This window comes from Mauremys reevesii, linkage group 7 (genome assembly GCF_016161935.1).
Source record: "Mauremys reevesii isolate NIE-2019 linkage group 7, ASM1616193v1, whole genome shotgun sequence".
In the NCBI taxonomy this organism is placed as follows: domain Eukaryota; kingdom Metazoa; phylum Chordata; order Testudines; family Geoemydidae; genus Mauremys; species Mauremys reevesii.
Genome location: NC_052629.1, coordinates 25,677,160 through 25,705,125, shown reverse-complemented (window position 1 = coordinate 25,705,125; position 27,966 = coordinate 25,677,160). Strand labels below are relative to the sequence as shown.

Sequence of the window (27,966 nt, the reverse complement as noted above, 5' to 3'; positions counted from 1 at the left end):
GGAATGGTTGCTTTACTCTCACAAGGAATAAATCAAAGACATTATTTACATGATTCATATAAGTAAACAGAATAATATTTGGCTAAAAAATTTAATAGTCCTTCAAACTTCATTGCTGTGATCCCAATCCCTCAATGATTTGACCTCCCTAATGTGTTGATATCTCAGTCATAGCAAACATGCACAAATTACTATATGGTTTAAGCAGTATCCTTTTTAATTTTACTTTATTTCTAGTAACATATAAGGAATTCTTGACATGGTTGAATTATCCTACAAGAAAATCAGTACTTACATGGATTTTTAGAAAGCTAATATTTCAACAGTTACTCTAAAGACATTTAGTCTAAATATATATTTTAAATATATCAACATTTGGACTGTAGCTGCAGATCTATGACATAGAAATTCTTTGAATGCTTCAGTTTTTAAAGAAATAAACTGCAGTTTTTCATAGAATGGAGTTTATCTTCCTTTCTTAGTTCTATTTCTCTCTTTTATATTAGTTTTTTTAATTAATTAGATACATGGGAGACTGGTCCAGATGAGTTTCCTGTAGTACTAGTCATTGTTCTGGTGTTCTGTGTACCCCACTGATGATAGAAAGCCCATCAAATGTTCCTTCTGTATATTTCTAGTCTCTCCAGATAATTGCTCCAACAAGTAAATTTATGTATCCTCAAGCTGATACCTGATAATTGTTGCTTCTGCAGCAGTAGGAACCAGTGAAAAGCCAGCAGCTCCTGGAACTGAAATACAGCTGCTTAAGTGCAATGGGTTCCTTATGCCAGCATATTTATGTGTACAAGATGTTCTGTAGCTGAAATTAGAATTTATTTTAAAATGATGGCACATAGCCTGCCCTATAGTAAGAGATGGGGCAGAAATACTTCGCTTCAGAGACAGCATAAGGATGCATTCTCAAGGCAGCAGAATGCCTCCTATAAATTTCTTACTTAGAAGGCTGTAGCATATTCTCCATCCCTAATTCTATGAACACAGCCAGCTTCACTGGCTTGTGGGCAATGGCAACAGAGTCATGGCTCCACCTACTCCCCGTTTCCTTTGGGCTGTGTGTGCCATCAGGGTAGTACGGTGGGAGCTGTCCCTGTTCACTTGAGCACAAGGGCAAGAATTGTGGCTGGCATGCTTTTGGGCTGCTCATAGTATTTGTTCATGGTCTCCCTCCCTCACATTGTGGGCCCACATAAGGGCCAGGTGGAATCTGTATTGATAAAGGTATAGTACAGTTATTCCCCCTTTAAAAGTTTGTTGAATATTTTGAAATAGTTAACACTCCTAACTAGCTCTCCTGCCATAATACTGGGGTTATGAATGAGATTCTTAGGGGTTGGAGGTCAAGACATGTTTATGCCATTGGAAAGTCCTTCTACCTATATTTATAGTAAGGCCTCAGATATAAACTGTTATTAGAAGCATGAGGATATTACTGTTCATTATTTCAGATTCTCATTTGTGCTGTTGGAGAGGGGTGGGCCACAGAACAACCAATTGCAGCGTCTAATCCTGGGTCTAGTTCTATATTGTCTCCAGCCCTGGCATATTTTCCAGTAGTCTCTGGGCTTCTCTAAATATACCAGCTAGCTATAAGCCTGTTATGCCACCCAAGAACAGCATGAGCACAAGAGCCTTTAAGGGTGGGTGATGTTGGAGCCATCTCTACCTTTTCTACCCAATTAAGACTATACACCTTTTCAGCTGCTTGAGTAGCACAAAGAGTCCAGAATGAAGAGGACAATTTGGCTCGGTAGTCTTGGTTCTGCCTTTCATATCTGTGTAAGACTATGGCAACTCATTTGGAGATATTGCCATACAGTTGTAAGTGAGAGGATAATTGGCTCCTAAATAGCTAGTCCTTTCTTGGAACATGTAAGCCCCACCAGGCATTCCTGGCTTGTGGGGTGTGTGATTGGGGGTGCCCTCCCATATGCCCCATAGCCCACTGGTTGGAGCTGATACCTGGGATGTGGGAGGATACCCACAGGTTCAAATACTCACTCTGCCTGATTCAGAGCAGGCATTTGAACTCTGGTCTCCTACTACCTCCCAAGTGAGTGCCCTAACTACTGTCTTATGGGGTATTCTGGGGTGGATGTCTCTCCATTTCTCTTGTTGAGGCTGTTCCACTTTGTATAAAATACTTATTAATTGGAGCAGGAACTTGAACCTGATTCTCCAACAGCCCAGGTGATTGCCCTAACCACTGGGCTATTAGGGGGAGCACTACTACAACAACTTTTTGTTTTGTTTTGTTTTGTTTTTTTGGTGAGAGGGGACAGACCTGACTTAGGTGCTTACCTCCAGGAGAAGGGTCATGGATGGCTGTGAGTCCCAAGTGGAGATAAGTGCTTTCCTCTAACTCCCTTTGAGGGGTGGAGTTTATGCCATACTTCAGTTCTCCACATTTCCTATGTAGCCTGATCTATATGAGAGTCCCAAGTTATCACTTTGAGGGTAGACAGGTTCTTGTCCCGATATCAGGCCCAGTATTATTAGAATTATTATACAGTTGAGAACCCTGAGGTGCACAGGTGCAACACTCACACTATAGGATCTCTGTTATTTTTACAAATAAATAAGTTATTAATACATTTGGCAAAGTCACACACACACTCTAACTCAGTAAGGTAGATAGATAGAATACAAAAAGTACATCTGAACATCCATACTCACATCATTCCTTGCAGAACAACTTGAAATGTTAGCCATTATCTTCCTCATCACCATCCCCTTCCTCATCTTCACCAGTGGCCATCGATCTGGTCCCTCCCAAGGGTTACATCTCTCTCTCCTACTGCCCACATGTGGGGATGCCACTTTTATAGTATGTTACGCTGACATTACCATGTCTAATACATATTCAGTGGGGGGTTCTTCCCTCTTCCTTATTTGTATTTCTTCCCCTTACTGATGTTAGTGTCCTTTTTCTATAGGTTAGTATATTTATGATTTCACCCCATTATCATATATATAAATTTGTTCCCATGGCACTCTTGCAGTTGGATGATCCATCCAAAACCTTCCTGAAGCTGGTGTGTGTTCATGTTTCTGTGGCTGGCTAAATATCATTATGGACAAAATTCCCTCTTCTCTACTTCCAGTTCCTCAAAATGTAGGGGTTACCTAAGCTTATTTATGCCAATATTCATAGGCCTCAAGCCTCATGCCAACTGCTGAAGCCAATGTCTTACAGGATGCAAGTTCCTTGCAGTACTGATGACTATAATAAAGCAGACTATAATACAAAGCAGTGACTATAATAGAGGTAAGCTAGCCCACCGGGCTACACCTATTTGCTAGCTCAGGCAGCTCCCCACTCAGTATGCTGGCTTCAGTGATTCCTATTCTTAGGCGCTTAACTTTCCCCATGTATTGTATAGGGAGTTGGACTGTGGATTCCGTTAGGTGGCACAGCAACTAAAGTTAGTTTTGCAACACTGAGCCTAACTCTGCTCCAGAGTAACTTGCCCAACCTCACACAGGAAGTCTGGCAGAACAGTTAATTGAACTTGGGAACTCCCAAATACCTTGTGCCCCAACCAATAGACTATCTTTTATGCATCAGACCCCTTGTAGCTACATGTTGTAGGAAATACCTATTCGAAAATTACTACGTCAAATTTGGTTGAGTGTGATAAACATAAACATAATGGTTTGGAAAACCTGCCCTGTTCCTCACTGAATTTTCAGTTATTTTCCATCAGTGAAAGTAAACTTACCTAAGTAAATTATGTTATTCCTTTGACACACAATAAATCATTTGATACAAAGAAAGTCTTATTCTAAAGCTAATATCCACTTTCATCAAAGTTAAACCATAATTCATTATACTTAGAGCACAGCAAGTATACTGTATACTGTATATATATGTTAAAGTTTGCTAATCCTTGTATATTTATGTCTGTTGCCTTTCCTGATTTTCACATGGACAGGTCAGGTGCACATTAGCAGAAATGGTTTATACTTCACACTCTAATTCTCTTCCTTTTATTGTTTTTTGCAATGGTAATATATTTTCAATAGCTGGTTTAAGGCCTGATCCACTGAAGTGAATGGAAAGACACCCATTTTACTGCAATAGACTTTGGATCAAGTCTATTTCATATGTCCTTATTTCATATTTCCAGTCCTGAATCTACACTTACAGTTCAGTAGTTTTGGATTCAACAAGCTATTGTCTGTAAGAAGCCCTCTACCTATTACTATAGTTTAATTTGCATTTAAATACAGTTTAATTATAGTACTTAAAGTATGCAGGCCACATACTTACTCAAGCAACACACTAATTATACTGTATACAAAGGCGGCAAAATCTTTCTTTTCTCCTAAAGAGTCAGATTACTTAGAAACAGGAGTTTATCTGTAATGTCTTCAAATTGCCTATTCTTAATTGCTTAAAAATATGGGGCAATAGTGAGTACATCTACTACATTGTTTCTGTGAGATTGTGTGAAAAATTTTCAGTTCTCATGTGACAGAATGTGCAATGTAATGTGACCTATTCAGTCTCTGGATTACCACATGGCTCCCATTTACTTCAGTGGAAGCTGAAGGCAGCATATGGCTTAATACCTTTATCTGCTTAGAAGATCCAATGCATTTTTTACACTAGATTTTAAAGGCTCTGGGAGTCCAGATTGTAACTCCAAGTGCATGGGTTTAAGATCAGGGTTTTTTAAATACCGACAACCAAATTTGCCTACCAAGTTTGCCTTAAGGCCTTGGTCTACTTTAAAAATTCATCAGCACCATTCATGTCATAGGTTTTAATTGGTCATCTTCAAAACTGAATCCCATCTGCTATCTTGCTGTATTTAGTCAGAATGTAATCCAAAGAGCATATTAAGGTAAATCAGCTGTGATAATTTGGAAAGTGTAGAAATCTAGAAAGATTCATCCCCTATCAGGAATGACAGATTTCACTGTGATTCTTGTCCCCATAGAAAGTTTGTAAAGCCTGGTCTACACTACATGTTTAAACCGGTTTTAGGAGCGTTAAACTGATTTAACGCCACACCCGTCCACACTAAGAGGCCCCTTATATCGATTTTAATGGCTCTTTAAATCGGTTTCTGTACTCCTCCCCGACGAGAGGAGTAGCGCTAATATCGGGATTAACATATCGGAATAGGGTTAGTGTGGCCGCAAATCGACGGTATTGGCCTCCAGGCGGTATCCCACAGTGCACCACTGTGACTGCTCTGGACAGCATTCTGAACTCTGATGCACTGGCCAGATAAACAGGAAAAGCCCCGCAAACTTTTGAAATTCATTTCCTGCTTCCCCAGCGTGGCGAGCTCATCAGCACAGGTGACCACGCACAGCTCATCTGCACAGGTAACAATGCAGTCTCCTGAGAATCGAAAAAGAGCCCCAGCATGGACTGCACGGGAGGTACTGGATCTGATAGCTATATGGGGAGAGGATTCAGTGCTAACAAAACTGCGTTCCAAAAGACGAAATGAAAAAGTATTTGAAAGAATTTCAAGGTCTATGACAGATAAAGGCCACAGCAGGGACTCACTGCAGTGCAGAGTGAAAGTTAAGGAGCTCAGACAAGCCTACCAGAAAACCAAAGAAGCAAACGGAAGGTCCGGTGCAGGGCCAAAAACATGCCACTTCTATGCTGAGCTGCATGCAATTTTAGGGGGCTGCGCCACAAGTACCCCACTCTGTCTGTGGATTCTGAGGTGGGGGTTGTAATCTCTGCCATGGCTGAGGATTATGCGGATGGGGAAGATGATGAAGAAGAGGAGGACGAGCTAGCAGAGAGCACACAGCAATCCGTGAGCCCCAACAGCCAGGAGCTTTTTCTCACCCTGACGGAATTACCCTCCCAAGTCACTACCCCAGACAATGAAGCCATGGAAGGGACCTCTGGTGAGTGTACCTTTGCAAATATCAAACATTGTTTTTTAAGCAAGCGTTTTTTAATGATTGATTTGCCCTGAGGACTTGAGATGCATTCGCAGACAGTATAGTTACTTAGAAAAGTTTGTTAACATGTCTGGGGATTGAGCGGAAATCCTCCAGGGACATCTCGATGAAGCGCTCCTGGAGGTACTCCAGAAGCCTTTGCAGAAGGTTTCTGGGCAAGGCAGCCTTGTTCCGTCCACCATGGTAGGACACTTTACCACGCCATGCATGTAGCAAGTAATCAGGTATTATTGCATGGCAAAGCATAGCTGCGTATGGTCCCGGTGATTGCTGTCATTCAAGAAGCATCCGTTCTTTATCTCGCTGTGTTATCCTCAGCAAAGTGATATCGTTCAGGGTAACCTGGTTGAAAATCAGGAATTTAAGTAAGGGGGATGGCCATTTTCCTACTGGGTTCGTGGACTGCAGCAGCTTAAAAAAAATCCTTTCCTGCACGTAGCCAAGTGGGGGGAGGGGAGGAGTGAAATGCCGATGATCTTTTTCATGCTTGGTCAGCGGGGATCTTCCCAGCTACCAGCCACGCAGTGGTGGGGGGGAAGGGTGGTGATTAGCAGGGAGCTAGCATGGTATTAGCCATGCGTTGCGGGGAGGGGTAAATCACTGCAGAAGCCGAAAGACAGTGGCTTACCATGGCCGCATGCAAGCTGAATTCTGATGCCCGGACCTGTGTCTGTGAGATCTGTAACCCCAGAGCTGCAGGCACTCAGTATTAAGATGAAAAATGCGACTTTGTAGGGAAATCACATGTGCTATGTAAGGTGAATAGTGCTGTTCAGTGTGAAAGAGTATAACCATTGTTCTGTAAAATGTATCTTTTTAAATACTTCTCTCCCTCATGCAGCTGCAAATTTTTCAAGCCTCCCTACTCCATCCCAAAGGCTAGCCCAGATAAGGCGGAGGAAAAAGAAGACACGAGATGAAATGTTCTCGGATATTATGGAAGTTACACACAAGGAAAGAGCTCATCTGAATGAGTGGAAGGAGGTGGTATCAAATTACAGGAAAGATGCCAGTGAACATGAGGACAGGAGGGACACCCGAGATGAGAGGTGGCGGCAGGAAGATCGGCAGGAAAATCAGAGGTGGCAGCAGGAAGATCAGCGGTGGCGGGATGCAACTCTGGGGCTGCTGCGTGATCAAACTGACATGCTCCGGCGTCTGGTGGAGCTTCAGGAATGGCAGCAGGATCACAGAGTGCCGCTGCAGCCCCTGTATAACCACCCTCACCCCTCATCATGTTCCACATCCTCCTCACCCAGATGTGTAAGAACGCGTGGGGGGAGGCTCCGTGCACCCACCCACTCCACCCCCGTGGACAGCCCAACCAGAAGGCTGTCATTAATGTGAAATTATTTTAGTGGCCTTCTCCATCCCTCCTATCCTCCTCCCAAACCACACCCTTACTTCTCTCCCTCTTTTTATAATGAATTAATAAAGAATTCATGATTTTTAAACTATAGTGACTTTATTTGCATAAGTAAGCTGTACTCGAAGGGGGAGGGGGAGTTGCTTACAGGGAATGAGTCAATCAAGGGGGGTGGGTGTTCATCAACAAACACAGCAGTCACACAGTACCCTGACCATTGATGAAGCTCGTTTTCAAAGCTTCTCTGATGCGCACCGCTTCCTGGTGTGCTCTTCTAATCTCCCTGGTGTCTGGCTGCGCGTAATCAGCGGCCAGGTGATTTGCCTCAGCCTCCCACCCCGCCATAAAGGTCTCCCCCTTACTCTCACAGAGATTGTGGAGAACACAGCAAGCAGCAATAACATAGGGGACATTGGTTTGGCTGAGGTCTGAGCGAGTCAGTAATGTGCGCCAGCGCACCTTTAAACGGCCAAATGCACATTCCACCACCATTCTGCTCTTGCTCAGCCTGTAATTGAATAGATCCTGACCACTGTCCAGGCTGCTTGTGTATGGCTTCATGAGCCATGGCATCAAGGGGTAGGCTGGGTCCCCCAGGATAATGACAGGCATTTCAACATCCCCAACTGTTATTTTCTGGTCTGGGAAGTAATTCCCTTGCTGCAGCCGTTTAAACAGAGTAGTGCTTCTGAAGACGCGAGCGTCATGAACCCTCCCTGGCCATCCCACGTGAATGTTGGTGAAACGTCCCTTGTGATCCACCAGTGTTTGCAGCACCATTGAAAAGTACCCCTTCCGGTTTACGTACTGGGTGCCCTGGCGCTCCAGTGCCAAGGTAGGGATATGGGTTCCATCTATCGCCCCCCCACAGTTAGGGAATCCCAGTGCAGCAAAGCCATCCACTATGGCCTGCACGTTTCCCAGAGTCACAACCTTTCGTAGCAGCAGCTTAGTGATTGCTTTGGCTACTTGCATCACAGCAGCCCCCACAGTAGATTTTCCAACTCCAAATTGATTCCCGACTGACGGGTAGCTGTCTGGCGTTGCAAGCTTCCACAGGGCTATCGCCACTCGCTTCTCTACTGTGAGGGCTGCTCTCATCTTGGTATTATGGCGTTTCAGGGCAGGGGCAAGCAAGTCACAAAGTTCCATGAAAGTGCCCTTACGCATGCGAAAGTTTCGCAGCCACTGGGAATCGTCCCACACCTGCAACGCAATGCGGTCCCACCAGTCAGTGCTTGTTTCCCGGTTCCAAAATCGGCGTTCAATGGATAGAATCTGCCCCATTACCATCAGGATCTCCAAAGCAAAGGGGCCCGCGGTTTGAGAGAATTCTGTGTCTACGTCCTCATCACTGTCATCGCCGCGCTGCCGTCTCCGCCTCCTCCTTGCCTCGGTTTGAAGGTCCTGGTTCACCATATACTGCACGAGAGTGCACAGGTGTTTAAAACATCCACGATTGCAGTATTGAGCTGAGCAGGGTCCATGCTTGCTGTGTTATGGCGTCTGCACAGTTCACAAAGCAAAAAAGGCGCGAAACGGTTGTCTGCGGCTTTCAGGGAGGAAGGGATGAGGCTGTACCCAGAACCACCCGCAACAATGATTTTTGCCCCATCAGGCACTGGGAACTCAACCCAGAATTCCAAGGGGCGGGGGAGACTGCGGGAACTATGGGATAGCTACGGAATAGCTACCCACAGTGCAACACTCCAGAAATCGACACTAGTCTCGGACCGTGAACGCACACCACTGAATTAATGTGCTTAGTGTGGCCGCGTGCACTCGATTTTATACAATCTGTTTTACTAAACCGGTTTCTGTAAATTCGGAATAATCCCATAGTGTAGACGTACCCTAATATTCAACTGCAAATCCCAGTACAAATAAGAAACAGAACTCTATGTAAAGAAAAAAAATACTTCCTATCTATTTTGAGATTTCTAGGCTTCAAAAACTGTGATAGGAATAAAGTAGAAAGTAAAATAGACTATTTAAATGTGTGTTTTTAGCTATGAATTTCCATATTTGATTGCATTCTGTCACTACTTTTGTTGCCTTTATTGTAGTTTTTGGTTTGAGAATAAATGAAAAATCCATCTGATTTTAAGGATCATTTTCAATTAACCAAACTAAAGGAGAAACAGTCTCTCCTGCTGTCTTAGCTGATTGAGTAGCATTGTGGGTTTCTATCAGTTTCAGCTTGAAAAAGTTCTGTGTGGATACTATAAATTGGAATGGAAGGTTCATGGATCATATTATGAAATACTATGATTTAGGGAAAATGAAATTTGCTAACACAATATAAAAGTCACAATAATAATATGAAGAGTAACAATTTGATGCCTTTGAAACTGCTAATTTTATTTAGTACAATTTTAGTGTGATTTAAGTACAATGCAATTTTTGATAGAAGGGAGATAATATGCTAGGACTCATATTGCATTACTGACTGATGCAATTTATTAGCTGAAAAGAATATTTTAACTTTTTCCATTTTCAAATTGTGCAAGTTAAAGCACTTTGTATATTATTTCCTCCCTCCCTGACCCGATGTTCAACAGTTTCAAATTTGGATGCAGAAAGTTAGTTATCTTTTCAATGAGAACTGCAGTGCCTCTGATAATCATGTCACCTTTATTAAGGTGCCTTAGTGTAGCATTGAGGTCTGAAAAATTTAGCCAATATTATCACATATTTGGCCCTTATTTTTTAAACATGGGTCAGGATATTGATAAATAGTAGAGATGGGAATAAGACAAAAAAATTGAGTCTAGATCTATACTTCCACAATTCAATTATGGGTGTTCAGGTCCACACTAAAGCCCTGGATTCATCTGCCACTGTAATCCAACTTATTAGCAGAGACCAAAAGTCATTCTATACTCACAGATGTTCAGTGGACTTTGTGACATAAGTTTATGGTTTCACTTTTGTCCATGTGGACAAATATCTGCTTCACAACAAACAAACAAAACTGCTATTGACAGAGCTATTGACAGGTTCAAGCTGACGTTTAGTTTCTAATTAGCCTATCGCTGGAGCTGCTCCTCACAAAGCCAGTGTTAAGGCAGAGCTTGTACTACCAGTGCTGCACTTACACAGTAGAAAAATAGTGAATTTTAGTTTCCAAGTGGTGTGCATTGTTTTGTTGTTTGTTTTGCTTTGTTTTGGAGTTTTTAATGGTAATTTTAGTGATCCCTAGACTAAGTTAAAAATATATGGGGCAGATCCTCAGTAGGTGTAAATTGGTGTAGCTCCACTGGTTCCAAGGGAACTATACATATTTACAGAGCCATCGCTTGAGTACGGCGAATCGGGGCGACCGTTCCAGGCCCCGCACGTTGGGGGACCCTGTGGGCCGGTGCAATTGGTCAGTGCAGTTGGTCCCAGAAGTGACGGATTTGTCACTTCCCGCCCCATGTCCCGTGCCCCCCTACGGACAGCCCTGCATATTTACACCTGATGAAAATCTGTCCATGTATTTTTAATATCTTATTGATATACATTTAAGTAAAAATGTTCATGACTTCATGTTATCTCCTGCAATCAACACAGTCATGCTAAATGTCTGTCATCCTCCAGTGAATCTTGTAAAGCAAAGTGGTAATTATTTCCTTGGAAGCAGCTATTTATTCTAAAATGAAGTCGTCCTGGAAAATTATTATAAATGTCTGTAAAGATTTTTGCACTGATAGAGACACTCATCACTGATGTTTCATTACAGGTTGTGTACATGTAATAATATGTCAAACTGTTTCCCCTAGGAGTGAATTTAAGGAATTCTTGGGAGCTTAAAATAAATATTAGCGTTGATTTTTAAGCTCAAAAGCAATAAGATTATTTTCTCTAGTCACTACTCTGAAATCTTCACTCATTGTCAGACATAATGGAGAATAGTAGTTTTCCCATCACTTGAAGCGCAGTGTAATGTCTCATGTTCAGTCATGTGCTCTGACCACACAGAAATACTTTACTTCAATATACATATTTGTCCTTATCTTCAATGAAGGGTCCTCAAGAACAATTCTATTTTATTAATTAAATGCAAAAGATTAGATTTAGCTAATTAGCTGTCAATATTACATACTTTTTACAAAGAAATCCTGCATTTAAACCTCTTTCCTAAAGTGTTTTCTAGAGAAAGTAGAGGGTTACACAGTGTATTTATTGAACCATTCATATCGTACATTGTTAAAGAACGGAAGATCCCCAGAATGCTGATCAGGAGAAGGTTGAAGTGAAAGAGAAAATTGTGAAAACATCAGCACATCAGATTATTCTTCCTTTAGAAGAACGCATTGCCCATTTCCGAGATATGCTTCTGGAAAGAGGGGTAAGAAACAGGTTTTGTTTATTTGAGTCTTGTAAATTATGGAAATATTATACCTAATCTGAAATCTATAGCAAGCACCTTGGAATTCTAACCCCCAAATTAATTGGAATGGGGTTTTTTTTGCTTGCTTTTTGAGATGCTATGTCACTTTCCTGTAAACGTCTGGCACTGTGGAATGTTTTCATGTTAATGGTATATGAAGGAATCACTATAGAAAAGAGAAATTGGAAAGAATTGTTAAGAAAATTGCCTGCTCTGTAACCTAAAATGAACCAGAGTAAATGGTCTTAACCCAGCATTTTGGCAATAAAATAGTGTTGTTATGAAATTGTGTTGGCCTATAAAAGCTTCCAGCAAAGATACATAGTTTGTCACTGCAATATTTTAAAAAGTGAATGTTTTTCTATAAATACATTTTTATTTTTCCTTACTTTACTTGATCAGTGATGTTCAGAAAATGTTTATTATTTATTTCTTCATTTAGATTTATGTTAGCACTAATGTGTAGGCACTATTGAGAATTTTTTTTTAAAATACACCAAAATTAAAAGATCCGTCAATTCCCACTGATCGATTCAAATACTCAGCAACATCAATATAAGTGAAATTAATCGACCTCACACACAGTCCCTAGAATCCCATATCCAGCCCTGCCCAACACCGATTTCATCCTGAGGCAAAGAGAAAGGTAGGCCTTGGAGGTTGCCCTGAAAGCCAACACTTCACTTTGTTACAAACCTGGGGGAGAAGAGAGTTCCAAAAATCCAGGGTTCTAATAGCGAACACCCCGCCAGCCACGCGCTCTCTCTTCTACTGAAGTGGGGGCTTCAGCTCAGGTGCCTGCACTAAATGCAGCTGCAGTACATACACTTCCTATGTAGTGTTTTGTTAGACACTCGGCAAAGATGAGTGACACAAGCATTAATAGCTCCGTGTTTCCCTCCATGACTATTTGTGATTGTGAGACTGGAGCCACAGGGCACTATGTCGTTTGCTGTTCTCTCTGGTCATAGGAACTCGGCCTGGTTCCAGCTTAATATAGCTGAAGTTTAAAAGGCAGGTGGGACTGGCTGGGCTCAAATCATTTTTTGCCTGAAGCATCAGAGGAAAGCAGCACAGGTTAACACAGCCTGATAACTCACTTTTATGAAGAGAGAAGACCCTGAAAGCACAAGAGCTGAATTACCAGGGACCAGTGAAGCTGGGCAGCAGCATGGATGCAAGGAGCATCTGCACAAGTGCCTCTTGCCTCCTGCAGAATATCCCCTGGAATCCACACAATTCCTGAAAATGGTGCAGGTTTCAGGTGTGGAGACTCAACTCTTGACCATATGCTAGGGCCTTTGGTTGCTGGTTGTAAATTAGACCAGCCTACTTGGATTTATTATTATTAGTTAGTGAAGTAGTTGGAGTTGTCCAGGCCATTTTAATGTTGTATAATCAACATTATGACCGGGTAGATAAAGTGTACATTTAAATTACAGCTAGAATAAATCAGATCTATCAGTCCCATAATCCCCACCACAATCTGAATTACAGATCTGTCTAATATTATGGCCAAAAAATTGCATCCACAAAATTAGGCCCACAGTGTCTCTGCTCTCAATTCAAGTATAAAATCCTGTTGGAATTAACAGACATTATACATATATGCCCCGATCCTGCAAAAAATTATGCACATACATATCTATGTACATGCGTAGTCCCACTCTATTCAGTGGGCTACTCAGATATATATGTGTTATAGAATCAGGGCCTTTAAGCGTCCCTGCATCAAAAGGAGGATAGAGCCCCCAGATATATTTCCTATAGGAAAATATGTGATTTTTAAGCAAAAGCATTTCAAAGTGGTGGCAGATATCTTAACTCCCCCTCTCCCCCCCCAAGTCCGTACGCACGCACGCACACACACACACTGTAGGGTGGGGGGAAGTTTTTAATCAATAATGCACACACTGTGGGGGTGACAGAATTTAAGATATGCATGTCTGCAGTCTAGCGGTAAATTATCTTATTAAGATTTCATTATTTATGCTAAAAATGTACAGAATACTTTAAAATATTACTAAACATTTTTATAGCACCATAAATGTGCAATGATTCAGGTCAAATGTCATGGTCGAAGTTTAAAAGTACCAGCGTTGTTATATGAAAGACATTTTGAAATTGATGTATATTGCTGAAATTCAGATTAACTTGTTAGAACAATCAGAAATTTGCCATTTCTGTTATTACTTAAATATATATTGATTCTACATTGCTTAATGACTGAGGCCCAAGGCACTTACTAAACACTAACTGTCCAGGGCAAGTTGATGGTTAATCCCAGTTGGTTATTACTTCCTCAAGAAACGCAGTGGAGTGAGGTCATTACTGCTGTTTTACACTGATTATTTAAATATCATTTGCCATTTTCCGGCAGTGCCATTGTTTCTTCAGAGATGATTTCTTTGAATAGCACTAGTGCTGCTGCAGGCATTTTTAAGAATACAAAGCACATCAGCCAGTCAAGACTACTGTTTAGCACAGAATATTCTGTTTGTACACCACTGTGTGTGTGTGTGTGTGTGTGTACATATATAAAATATTTATATATGTGTGTGAATAATAGAATGCTAAACATAAATATAGTTTTCAGTTATATGATTTTATTTATTATAGTGTAAAACAATAGCACTACATGTAAGTGTATGGCAAGATTTCCTATGTAAAAGCTCAGTTTCAATGATACGATCTCCTATTTAGGATTAATTTTGTCAGCTCCAGGGCCCAGTCCTGAATATTCTGTACAAAGGCAAAACTTAGAGTGAAGTCAAAGGCAGTTTCGTCTTATTAGGGACTGCAGAACTATACCCCTCCTCATATTAACCATTAGTAAAATACATTTCATTTTCTGCTAGGCTGTGGATGGCGGTTCTGTGTAATCCAGTGCCTCCATTTTTGTAGTTGTCCCCTTGGATGGGAGAAGGCATGTCAAATAAGGCACCGTTATAGACACAAACTAATGCAGTTATAGGTTTACTGGAGAAGAGGGGCCAGATTTTGACACACACTCTAGGAACTCCTGGCAGACACAGAAGTAACTATTCTGGCTCTCTGTCACCCACTGCCAGTCCCCCGGTTGTCATGGCTGTGCTAGAGCATGACTGGAGTGCTCTCAATTCAAGTGACACCTGCAACTGCAGTGGCTGCTAGGTGGCTGATACAATGCAACACAATTTAGAGAGTCTTGAAAATACTCTAAGTTACACCCCCAGTATTCAGAGGATGGAAAGGGGGTGGAAAAACACCTCTGGCCCCCTCATCCTTATATGAGGCATGCTGCTCTGGCTGATTTAACATTATTAATACTATACTAGAGGACATGCATGTTGTTTATGCTTGTGGAGAAGTAATAGAGTTTACAATCCAATGGGATTCAGCTATTAAAGAGTGTCAGGATTGCACACACTTTAAAATGTCAATAACTTTTATGGTAGTATTTAGGCAATAGAGTTCCTATGATCTCTCTCTCACGCACACTCACCCCTGAAATTTCATGCAACAGATAGCCGTAGTTATCACACATCGATGTAACTTTTGCTGCTGATGGTGGCTGGCCTTGGGAACGATACACATGAAGAAGTCAGAGTACTTGGGGTAAGCGGCCCATACATGTGCTTAAATAGATAGGTCCTGCTGTAACTGAGCAGCAGAATTAAAACTATGCTATAATGTACAGTTTCTTCCAAGGCTGCCTTTTCCAGACAGGTCCAGAACAATAACATCACCTGAACTGTATCTCCTACAGGGCAGCCTAGTTAACTATGTCTTGCCACTTTTGCCTGGCCTCACTAACTGGTGTCATGCTGTGGCATTCTTTCTCATTGGTCTGATGAGTCACCAAAAGCTGGGAATCTTTTACTCTTTGCTCTTTTCTGTTCTTATAAATTTTTATATTAAACACACAGCCTTGGAATCTAAGGGTAATAACATGAACTATTTCAACTTCCTTAAACTTCTGAACACACTCTCTAAACTCAATATATTGAATTTAATGAATTTGTTCACTGTGCTTTGAACACTGGTAAAAAGCACAAATGCATTATTAAAAAGCAAAAGCAAACTCAAATCTCTACTTTCTCTTCTTTCTGTGCTAGGGGATAAGGCTGCAGAAGTCATGGTTTGTTCTGGGAGGATTTTCTTGCTTGAATTCTGGATGTCATCAGAGGATCTCTACCTGTCTTCCACTCTGCATGCTCCAGTTCTTTCACAAAGTAGCATGTAACCAGTAGAAAGACCACAGTACAATGTTCGCATGGAGTTTAGTTTATTGTAGTCAGGATATTTACTGTTTCAAATTCATTTCCAAAATGTCCATTACAAACAGTTGGAACAGCATGCAGAGATCTATAGCAGCAACTAAAACAATAATGACTTTAATAGCCCAACTTTTTTTTTTCCTAAAAAAGAGAATTTGTGTATATACTCAGGGGAGATTTAAAAAATACCAAGGATAAAAAGGGAACACAAAATGGTAAATGATAAACCAACCCTAATTCATATGGCATAGACAGACTCCAGACGACAGTTGCAGGAGTAGATCCTCAGAGCTGATTACTCAGAATGGAGAAGTCCTTCACCTGGTCTAATTTGATAGTGAACCACAAGATACAAGGAGACTCTGGAAGTGTTACTCACACTAACATAATGTGGGTGTCTGTCCCCTACAGTGGCTATTCCATATATAGGGGTTTAGGGCTGCTACAGCCTTTGAACTAAGTTACATTGATTCTTAGGCTCAGGCAAGAGAGATTTTTAGAGCCCTGGGTTTTTTTTGCAAATGCAGAATGACATGAAATGAAACCATAATCAATGTATAAAATGAAATAAAACAAAAAACTCACCCTGCAGCTGCAGCTGGTGTCCTGAAGGCCTGGGTCTGGCACCCTGCTCCAGGCTTTGTGACCTCATGAAGAGAGTCTCGGTACTGCTCAGGTTTGACCTGACTGCCCCTCCATCAGGAAAAGGGGGCAGCCAGGCCAAATTTGAGTGAGTACATGGGATCACAGTACCACTCACTCAAATTTGGCTCGGCCTCTATTCTGTCATCATGATGGAGGGGTGGCTCAGCCAAACTGAGCAGCACTGTGACCCCATGCACGAGGTTGCGACACCTGAAACAAGGAACTGGGCCTAGCACCTGTGGGACAGAAGCTGCCACTGTGCAGTGCGTAGGGGGAAGGTTGCTATCCAGGGCCATCAACCCCACACATACACCGTTCTTGTATGCTTAAAATGGATTAAACAAAATAACGTGAAAGTCCCGAAAAATAAAATAAAATATTATAAAAAAATAAAATAAAAAAAAACTTTCCAGGGCTCTAGAGATTTGTGCTTCTAGATTTGTGCTTCTAGATCCAGGGATCCGCATTCAATCTTCACAGATGATGATGACCCCTCCAGGGGCATCACATTACAGAAGGATACAAGGGAGAATAACAGTTTAACTAGCAACATTTAAGTTAACCAATCTTTTTAAATTCTATAAGTTTGCTTGCGATAATTTTGAAACTTTGTGGCTCCCATTGCTTTCTAGTAGCAAAGCCAATTCCTTTAGATCCATTTTGCATAATCAAAAGTTTCCTGGTTGATTGTTAACTATTCTTTTAAAATTATATTTCACATACTTATTTTATTTTTAGTGATTTACTCTTCTCTGTAATTAGATGTAGGAATTTGAAAGCCATGCTAGGGATTTAATGCATATGTATTGAGGATGCTGCATCATAAAAGTTTCTGGGCAAAGGTGAATAAGAAAATAAAAGATCCTCATTTCTAATGTTTTGTCCCCACTGGCCTTATGAATTTAATGATGCTTCTGATATCAGGGACTTGGCTGCAAAGGAAAATGGTTGATTGATAATTGAGCTAATGGCAGCAAAATGAGTCCGCCTGGGGCACTAGAAAGATAATTCTGCACCAAAAGAGGCGGAGTCATTTGCATGCTTGCCTCTGATGGCTTCCTAAAAGAATAACACATTCAGAGTGAGGAACCACAGGGATGTTTCTGAGAACATCAGGAAGTCCTTTTGTTACAATTTATTATTATTATTTAGATTATTCTATCACCTAAAGTGCTGCTGCTTTCCAAAAACAGATGGAGGCACAGTCCCTCCCACGAAGAGTACACAGTCTAAAAAGACAAGGCAGATGCTCCCCATTAGAGTGTTTCTCTCCATTCCATTGATTTGTGTATATACTTGTTTGGATTGAGTTGAGCTTCCATAATATTACTAAATGGCTCTTGAATATTACTAAATGGTTGAATGAAACCCTTTTAAAGTGTGTATCTGTGTGTGTGTGTGTGTGTATATATATATATATAAAATAATGTACTCTAGAGTGAAATGGTTGTTCTGGGGGATCAGTGGGGAACTGGGATGAGCGCAATGCGAGATGGAACTACGGGAACACCTGAAGAAGGGTGGTGGAAGGAAGCGTTATAGTTAAGGATAAGCATTTGTCACAGATTCCATGACTTTCAGAGACCTCTGTGACATTTTGTCCTGCAGCTTCAGCCCTGGAGTGGCAGGGCTGGAGCTCTCAGCCAATAGGGGCCCTGGAGTGCCTTGGGCGGCAAGGGCCTGGAGCTGTCAGCTGCCCTGGCAGTAGATGCTGGAGTCTCCTCTCCCCCACACAGTGGCGTTCATGCTGTCTTCCCCCACCGTGGGCCTCAGGCTTCAGTCATTCCCCATCAGCCTTTTTAGTAAAGGCTATTGTGGCATTTTATAAATTTTTATCCACTTCCCCCCAAGCTGAGCTTACAGTTAGGGTAAATTTGTAGGCCCAATTATTATAACTTTCCTTAGTGCACCTTCTCATAAGCAGCCATAATTGGGCCCTTAATTTTATTTGGATAAAGATGATGATATATATTGCTTTAAATTAACTGAGGTTTGGTTTGATTTGATTTACTGGTGGAGAGTTTTCTGCAGGAGCATTGAGGGGGCTACCTTTTCAGGACAGTGGCTATCTTTTTGTTATATATACAGTGCCTAGCAAATGGAGCCCAGGCCTCTACTCACTACCATTATGCAAATAACTAATGATATCTTAATCCACTAAATCACGTGCATCATTCATTCACTTATTTTTAAAAATGTTCAGTGAAATCTTTTATTGAGGGGAGGGAGAGAAGGCATGTGGAATTTCCTTTTTTTATGCAGTCCTACCTAATGGTTACACTTTATCTTTAGCAATCAGTATTGATAGTCTGGCACTAATCAGATAAATTGTCATTCGGCACACACAGATTAGAATTCAAAACCATCCTTTGCCACTCAATCACAATATATTTTACCAACCTGTTTTCAGAGTGCTCATTAACTATCTGTCTGTTCTCCAGCTTTCAACTGTGCTTGCCCCACACAACATCCACAACAAGAGAGTTTTTAATTGTTGGGGTTTTTTTTTAGTTAAAACCAACCTCTTTCTGTTTTAGGGGCTTATGGTTCTAAACATTTTCACATAAACAGACTGAAACTTCCAGAAAAAATAGAATTAAAGGCTATATTTAAGGAAATATTAGTAGTCAGATGGTCAGATTACACATAAATAAAGATCAAAGGATATATTTAACTAGAGATGAGCAGAGATGGCTAAATAGAGGTGTCTAGTAAGTGAAATTATAAAATAATGTACAGTGAAGGTGAGAAAGTAATTAAAATTAACTCAAGGGATTGAAAAATTACAATCATTTCCCCTGTTTATTTGCTCATATATGTTTGCTTCCTTATATTTGTCCTGTCGGGTACAATATTTTCCCACACAAGTTCAAGAAAGCCTTCTATCAGACTGCTATCTTGTTTGTTTGAGTTGACAAGTCTCTGAAATGGTACTCTCACTTTTATGTTGGTTTTCTTCATCCAGTTTTCCCTTTAACTTTGATTCTTCATTTTATTTCCCTCCAAAAACATTCTACTCCAGTCACCTTTTAGTGAATATTTTGCCAGGGGAATCAATGCAATTAAACAGTGTTTTGGAAATTGGAACACTTCTTTATTACAGAACCTTCTAGTAATATTGTCTAAAGCAAAGGCATTCATGTACTTCTTCAGGTCTCAGCATTTTCTACATGGGAAAAAGAATTACACAAAATAGTATTTGACCCACGCTACCTTCTGCTAAACTCTGAAGAACGTAAACAGGTGAGTTCAAAAGAGAATTGGTAATGTTTGCTATCTGTCTATCCAGTATCTTATTGGTGACACTTACCATTGTAATTGTATGCCTCCCAAATTAAAAAATAAACAGGAGTAACCTCCCTTTCTTCCTCTCTGGATTTATAATGTTAACTACAGTTAAGGATTTTAAAAAAATTGTGAATGAGATTGAGTCTAGGCGCTGTTCTTGTGAAAGTCCTGTCTCTTGTACTCACAAGTCTCCATGTTGATCAACTCATAGAACATAGCTGTCACTGTTGGCCAAGATTGTAGAGACAGATAGATGGGCACTCATATAGCTAGGACCAATCCCCAAAATAGCTTTGAAAATCAGGGAGGGTGGACAATAGAGTGATGTTTCTACAGTGATTTGTGTTACTTTAGCAGATGGACTGATGCACTTTGTACCAGCTAAAACTTTCTCAGGGTGTTTGGCTTTATTCATTGAGATATGTTGCAGTAGTCAGCCCTGGAGTTAATGGATGAATGGAATTGGGATGGATAGGTCTGTGTCTGATAGGATGAGCACAGTTTTCTAGCAAGCTGTGAATGGAAGTGGATTTTTTTTTTGTAATCATGGTTATTTGGGTATCCAAAAGGACTCCAAGGCTCAAACCAACCTAACAAACTGAGGGCAACTGCCCCCAATAATAGGAATGTTATGAAGAAGGTCTGTTCTCCAAAATCTTCCATCTTATCATTACCTCGGTCACTCTGGGTTTAGCTCTCAAGCAGATGCTCATCATCCAAGAGCTTGGGGAAGCTGGGATATGGTCGTGTTAACTTTTGTCATACAAGAGATATAGAACTGGGTGTTGTCCTTGTATTGCTGATGCTTCCGCCAATATTTTCTCCATTGTTCCCCAAATGGCTTCATATAGTTATTGAATGGGATGATGAAAAGCACTAAACTTTGTGGGACTCTATAGGGAGGAACAGTTGCCTGTGATACAGAGTACATATGGAAAACTTAAAGAAACACATACAGTAATACTCTTTTCTCTTTAATATTAAAAATATATTAACATACCCTTTCCATGTAATCCCTTTCCAAATGTTATTTTTCCTTAAATGTTTGATTGTGAAAATATGAGAGAAACATTTAGAATGGGAGCTTAGTAACTGATCAAGGAGACAGGATGACATAGCAAGAAGACTTTGTATTTCCTTCAGTGACTCAACAAGGGCACAATGTAGACCTTGCTCAATCAATCAGGCTTTATTGCTTCTTTCTTTCTATCAAGCGTATGCATGATACAATAAAAAACCATAACGAATACACATAATAAAAACATATCATACAGGCTTTAGCTTGAAGTTTTGCTGACATGGGCCTCATTTATGGGATATATTAAATACTCAAGGGAAATGATTATGAAAAGCAAGGACTTGGCATAACTATATAGAGAAGATCAAAGTCATGCTAATGCTGGTACTGAGACAGAAAATAATTCAAGCTTAAAATCAATGTAGAAGTGGAAAATAATTAGACGTCGTGTTAAAAAGCATAGAGAAGGTGAAGAGAGAGCGAGCCCTGGATTTTCTGAGCCAGCAGTCGAATGAACCAGTCTGGGAACTATTTTTAAATGTGCATATACTAAAAACTAATCCATGCATTTTTGAGGACCTTTACCTAAAATAGTTCATTGTAAGTAAAGATCAATCAAAATAGAGATTTCCAATTTTAGATGACTTGCTGGATAGAAATATTGAACTGTGAGCCAGGTGCCATGGGTCTAACATATTTTAGTAGGTGGTTTGAATACTGGAATTATAGACACTTAGATGTTGTGGCCTCCGACTGGAGGCAATTACACTTATTTAGCCATCATTCTCTTTTATTTCAAGTGACCTGAGCGGGAGGGTGGCCTTGGACAAGATTAGATGACCGACTTAATGAATCATCATATATTAGTTTCAATATGGCTAAAATTAATAAGAAACATTATTTCCCCTATCATCAGATGCATGGAAAATTTTGCCTTGTCTGACGCTGACTCCAGGGCCTTATTTCAGGTTAAACTATCAGAGTGTGGGGGAGAAAAATCATCTCTGCTGTAAATCTGTAAGTTTTTGGCATTAGGTAGATGCATGCCTATGCAGTTTTGGAGTTATCTGAATTAATCCATGTTGTGGAGACTCTATGATGAGTTTGTGAAGAACACATACAAATTAAATAACGGAATCAGTGTCCACATGATGGCTTTTTATACAATAAATAATTGATGCGGCCTCCTTCGTTTGGTCTCAGACAAAGAGGAAGCTTGAAAAGTGTAGGTTAATTTTGCCCACAACCAGAAAGGGCAGGAACCCATTTTAGCTGCAGGTGTCTGAAAGACCAGGGTCTCTTGACTTGATTTTTTGCTAGTGTTAGTTTGATCGTGATGTGAACTCTGGTTTTTATGTTTTTGTGTAGCTTCTTGGTGCTGTCTGAGGAATGGAATGATCTTTTATGGAATGCTACATGTTTTGTCTGTTTACTTATCAGTATTTCCCAAGGGGTTCCTACCTCTCAGTGGAAAGACAGCATCATACATTAGAGTATGGGGAAACCTATGGCAAGAAATAGTGATGTGCGAAGGAGATATTGTATTAGATAATGAGCGATCTATTAATTTTTATTTATTAAGATCACCAAGTGTCAATTTAGACACTCCTTTTCTGTAACACTAACAAAGAGGTTGCTTAAAAATTCCATTATTCATTGGAATTCTCTGTTGATAGAGGAGAGATTGAACACTCTATTGTATTTTTTCCCTTATACAGTTGAGATTTGGACAAGTATAATTACTGTGTAAGCAGTATGATCGGAGTGCCTTCCACTGGAACCCCAAGAGGCAAACTATATATTCTTTGACAAGCTCTCTCATACGTTAGTACTTCTAGAAAACAATTATGATTGCTAGCCCAGCACTTCTGCAGTCGATAGAACTAAATGATAATGGCTTTGCCAATATTGAAGGTGAAAGCATGGTGGTAACACTAGCAAAGGCAACATCAACTGGTTTTATGTATTTCATTTGTTCCTATCATGCACTTATTTAGCCAAAATGTAAGAACACTTACAATCAATTAATCTGCATTTTTGGCTTGAGTGTTCTGGTCCCTCTTTCTTATACCACTTTTGCATGTACACTTTACCAGATCTATTTCTTCCCTTAACTGTGCATCGGATAAGAATCCATGTTACTACATACCAGTTTCATTTCAGTTTCATAGAGTAGACCGAATGATTTTTCACTTTATCTTTCATGAAATGTAGATTTGCACAGATGCATCATTCATGAGTGAACGGAAACTCCTTAGTACCCAGACTAGGTTTGTGTACTTTTTACAGTGCAAACAAGAAATTGGCAGATAAAGAGAAATGAGAGTGTTTTGATAAACAGCTCCTTTTGTTCCACCATTTCAGTGTTAAACAATTGTAAATATTTGTAAGCAAAATATTTAATTTTTATTGTGCCTACACAGCTCTTTCTTTTTCAAGCACAATTCACAGAGATATTTAGGTGCCTAAAGATGCAGATGGGCATCTTGAGGGATTTTTAAAATAATCTAGGTGCCTGCATCCCACTGATCTCACATAGGCATTATTGGCTTCATATACATGTGTACAGTGCATCAAGCTGAGCTGAAGGATCATTCAATCTTTCTTTATGTAACTTCCAGAAATTGCTATCTGAGCACCATAGACAGTTTTCTGGTCCACAGTCAGGAATTCAAGCAATTCAGGGAAAATGCATACTTCAAACCAAATAAATACAATGTGAATCTTATGAATATTTAGCTGTGAGCATGACGAGTGATCTACACCTATGACAAGAAGTTCTGATTAAGGTTGCACTTTGTGTTTGGATGTAGACACTAACTGCCTAAATTGGCACCTCCAACCCATTATGCAGATAAAGCATTGCAGTTGTGAAAGTCTGTAACCCTTAGATCAAGCAGGTACACCCCAATGTGTTTGTTAATAAATACTTCTATATTTGTCTCCCTTTTAAAAAAAAAGATATTTGAGCAGTTTGTCAAGACCAGAATAAGAGACGAGTACAAGGAAAAGAAAAATAAATTATTGCAAGCCAAAGAAGAATTTAAAAAACTTCTGGAGGAATCCAAACTGTCACCAAGGTATGGAGCTACTTTGTGAAACAATTAATACTTATTGTCTCTTATTAATGAAAACAAAAAATAGTAACATTAGGTTATGATTGTTATTCTTGGCGTCCAGTAAAATTTCAATGTCAATTTTTGTAGAAAAAAATTACATTGCAAATTGAGTCCTGTGGGTGGGATAAAGTCATTGGCTTATCCTTGTTTTACTGTTGCCCTAAACACTAAGGTTATCTTATGCTTTCTTTCTCAATAATACTTTGTAGTACCTTGTGACATCACTGGGAAGACAAGTATACCACAAGAGGAGGAGTAGCTTAGTGGTTTGAGCATTGGCTTACTAAACCCAGGGTTGTGAGTTCAATCCTTGAGGGGACCACTTAGGAATCTGGGGCAAAATCAGTACTTGGGCTTGTTAGTGAAGGCAGGGGGCTGGATTTGATGACCTTTCAGGGTCCCTTCCAGTTCTAAGAAAGAGGTGTGTATATATGAAAGTGTCTTTAATGTAAAATCACTAAGCATTTTCCATTTGTCTGGTTTTTGACAAAAAAGAAATTACATTTGCTAAAGAAGTTATCATTAATGCTGTGCCTGTGCATCTCAATGAGATTTTAAGTTGCTATTGCTTGTTTCTTCAAAGCCTTTTCAAGTAATAGGGTCAAGAACTATATATAAGAAATGAAATTCTTATGATACTCCTTTTTCATTGTAAATCATGTAGATAAATATTTTTTTCTTTATTTTTTGACTTTGGGTAAATCATTAGAAATAAAGAAGAAATTACAGTTCTGTTACTAAAAATTGAAATCAATTACATGGCACTGTGTGCTCACATACAAAAAGAAGTAAACCTTTTTTCAAATTTTATTGAAGTAATAAGTAAAAATATTGCTTTGACAATGAGACTAAGAATACTCCGGGCTAATGTGGCAGCTAATAATTGCTCAAGCAGTTGTGTTCTGGTTTGCAAGAACAAAACCACTTTGGGTGTAATTGTAATATTCGTGGCCTACCGGAGTATATAGGATTTTACACTTTCTCAGGTTGCCCTATTCATCTGTGACACCCAAACTGCAGTAATAATCTCACCCTTTAAATTATCCTTGATCAGTCTCTAGTATTATCAAATAGAGAACGGATAATTTCCAAGATGAACATACAAATCTGTGTACTATCAACAGCACACAGTTAGTGAACAACCGTCATTGCCAACATTCATATGGGAATGAATAGTAACTAAAATAAAGAAGGAGGCAGCAAGCTAGCCCCAACGTTGACAAAATAAACCAATTAGAGTGTAAAGCAACCAAGTATTGTCACAATAGACACAGAAGAGCCCATAGCAAACCAATCTCCATTATTCCCAAAATTCATTCTAGAGATGATCCTAAACCATCTCTAGATATAACCCCCCTTGTACTTTCTGGATCCAAATGTCACAACTCCACACACACACACACGCACACACACACACACACATTCTATGTTTATAAATTTTCAATAATATCCAAGTGCTGCATGGATGCATTAAGACAAAACTCTGGATCTTATTCCAACTAAACTTTTGTGACATTTAGATCTTTTATTTTGTTTAATACCAATTATCTGAAGATCTCAAAGCACTTCACAAAGGAGTGTATCACAATCCAAATTGTACAAATGAAGAGATTGAGGCACAGAGAGGATAAATAACTTTGTGCAAGGTCACACAGCAAGTTAATGGCAGAATTAGAGATAGATCCCAATATTGCTTTTTCAGTTTGGGCCCATCTCCAGTTCACATCACATTCTGTATACCAGCTCCTACATATTATAATTACTTTTCTCCAATATTCTGTTACCTCTGTAGTTTTCCAGGACTTATCAAAATAATTTGAGTGTAACTTAAAATAAACAACAACAACAAAAGGGAAATATCAAGTTAGACATCCAGGAAAAGAAAATAACATATTAATGACCTTTGAGTGAGTCAGAATGCCAATGTTTTATTATATTCTATAACTAATTAACATATTTCCTGACTTTGCTATTGGCGATTTCTGAGCAGAAACTTACTGACACATCATATGACTTTGTTCAGCCAAACGTCTATTTATCCAGGTGCTTACCATGCTCAACACCATAATATCCGAGTCAAATATAATCCAGGAGCTTTGTTCTCATATATAGCAATCACATTTGAAAATACTGGGCCTGATCATGCCGTCCTTAGGCAAATTTCCTGTGGCTTATTAGAAGAGATCAAACTACAGTTCTTTCTTCAGGTATCATATACCATGTGTTGCTGACAAATATTTTTTGCTATTAGTTAGCCATCGTAGTATTTTCTGTTATGATGCTGAATAATCATGGAAAAGCCGAGGATAAGCCTCTCTAAAAATATCATTCAGCAACAAAGAGTATTACCTAGCTAGAGTAGTAAATAAAAAACATATTTTAGCAACCACAATGTCCATGATTCTATATCACCAGGGTAAAAAAATCAATAAATATACAGTATGTGAATATAAGAATAATGATTAGTGCAGACAACTCAAGCTAGTCATGGAGCAAAGCTGATTTTGACCTTGGTGTTGCCTCTTCTCTCACAGTGGTGACACTGACCTTCTTGACAAATAGTTTCAGGAAGAACAATCTTGGTACTTTTAAGAGCAGTATGAAAAGTAAGATGTAAAACTAAGGACTAAATAATCTGATAATATATTCAAAAGTGCAAAGCTTTAAATGATGCCTTGCTCATGTATGACTTTTTTCTGCAGATCAACATTTAAAGAGTTTGCAGAGAAATATGGCAGAGATCAGCGGTTTCGACTTGTTCAGAAGAAAAAAGACCAAGAGCATTTTTTCAACCAGTTCATTCTTATTCTTAAAAAGAGGGACAAAGAAAACAGAATAAGGCTACGGAAAATGAGATAAGAATTCTTGAAATCTGCAATAAACACACAAGTTAATACTGTGACTGCCATAGAAAATGAAATGAAGAAACAGCATTTTTTGTCTTTTTCTGATTCAAGTTCCAACAGTTTAAAGAAGAACCAGATATCCCTGAGAAATATCTTTTCATACTGAGGTTCAGTGAACACAAGTTAAATTTGTTCAGGTTCCTCTGCAGGAACCTGCAGGATATTTAGTTCTCAGAGAATTAATGTTTCATATTGAAGCTCTCTTTTGTACAACATTCATAGTTTGATGCATTTCTAATTGCCATGATATGTCAATCTCTTAATTGTTTTAATTATGCAAATTACTTGTAATATACACAAATTATAAATTCAATGCAGATTTGTAATTAAGCAGAAAACAGATGTCATCCATTACAATTTCAAGATATGTTCATCATTTAAGGGAATTATCTAAATCTATTTTTTGGCAACTTTATGCATTAACATAAATTGTTTAGAAGTACAGTGGTATTGAGGAATTCATCACTCAATGTTCATACGTCTATGTCTAGTTTTCTGAGTAGTAGTAATAGGGTATTAATTGTTAATCATAGTGATGAGTGTGTAAATCTTGGCATAAGTTTCATAGAAAAATTTATAACTTTCAAATATGGCTTTGGAATTACTTTGAATGGTGCTTTCAGGCACACAGATTACGGCAACACTTCCCCATCAAAGTTACTATAAAGAAGCTATCTTATAAAACTATCATATTAATATTTGAGTTATTTTTATTGTATGTGAAGATTTCGCATAAGCCTTTTCTCATCATCTTTGTATAAACAAATATTTTAACTTTTTAAATTAATAAATATTTTAAGCCAATTCATTTTTATTTTTTAGTCTCTAGCATTAGAATTCAGACAGTATTTGGTTTGAGAGCTACTATATGTATGAGGAACACGTTGCTGTTGCCCTTGATTTTTATGTAAATTTTTACTAATGTCAACTGGAGTTATGAGAGCATTGAGGACCAAACAGATCCCACAATAACAATAAATTATATAAAGCATCTAGTGTAAATCAGTATAGTTCCACTGAAGTCAATAGAGC

At 39.3% G+C, this 27,966-nt stretch overlaps 1 protein-coding gene across 5 annotated transcripts in view; it reads left to right on the top strand.

Moving 5' to 3' along the window:
- The window catches only part of TCERG1L (transcription elongation regulator 1 like), a 248,497-nt gene extending 221,235 nt beyond the window's left edge, over nt 1-27,262 (top strand). For all 5 annotated transcript variants that reach the window (XM_039482841.1, XM_039482840.1, XM_039482839.1 and 2 more), the window contains 4 exons: nt 11,522-11,657; nt 19,757-19,846; nt 23,871-23,989; nt 26,731-27,262. In XM_039482841.1, the coding sequence (XP_039338775.1) occupies nt 11,522-11,657; nt 19,757-19,846; nt 23,871-23,989; nt 26,731-26,887 (502 nt within the window). In that variant the 3' untranslated portion in view covers nt 26,888-27,262. The remainder of the gene's footprint in view (nt 1-11,521; nt 11,658-19,756; nt 19,847-23,870; nt 23,990-26,730) is intronic.
- The last annotated feature ends 704 nt before the right edge of the window (nt 27,263-27,966 follow it).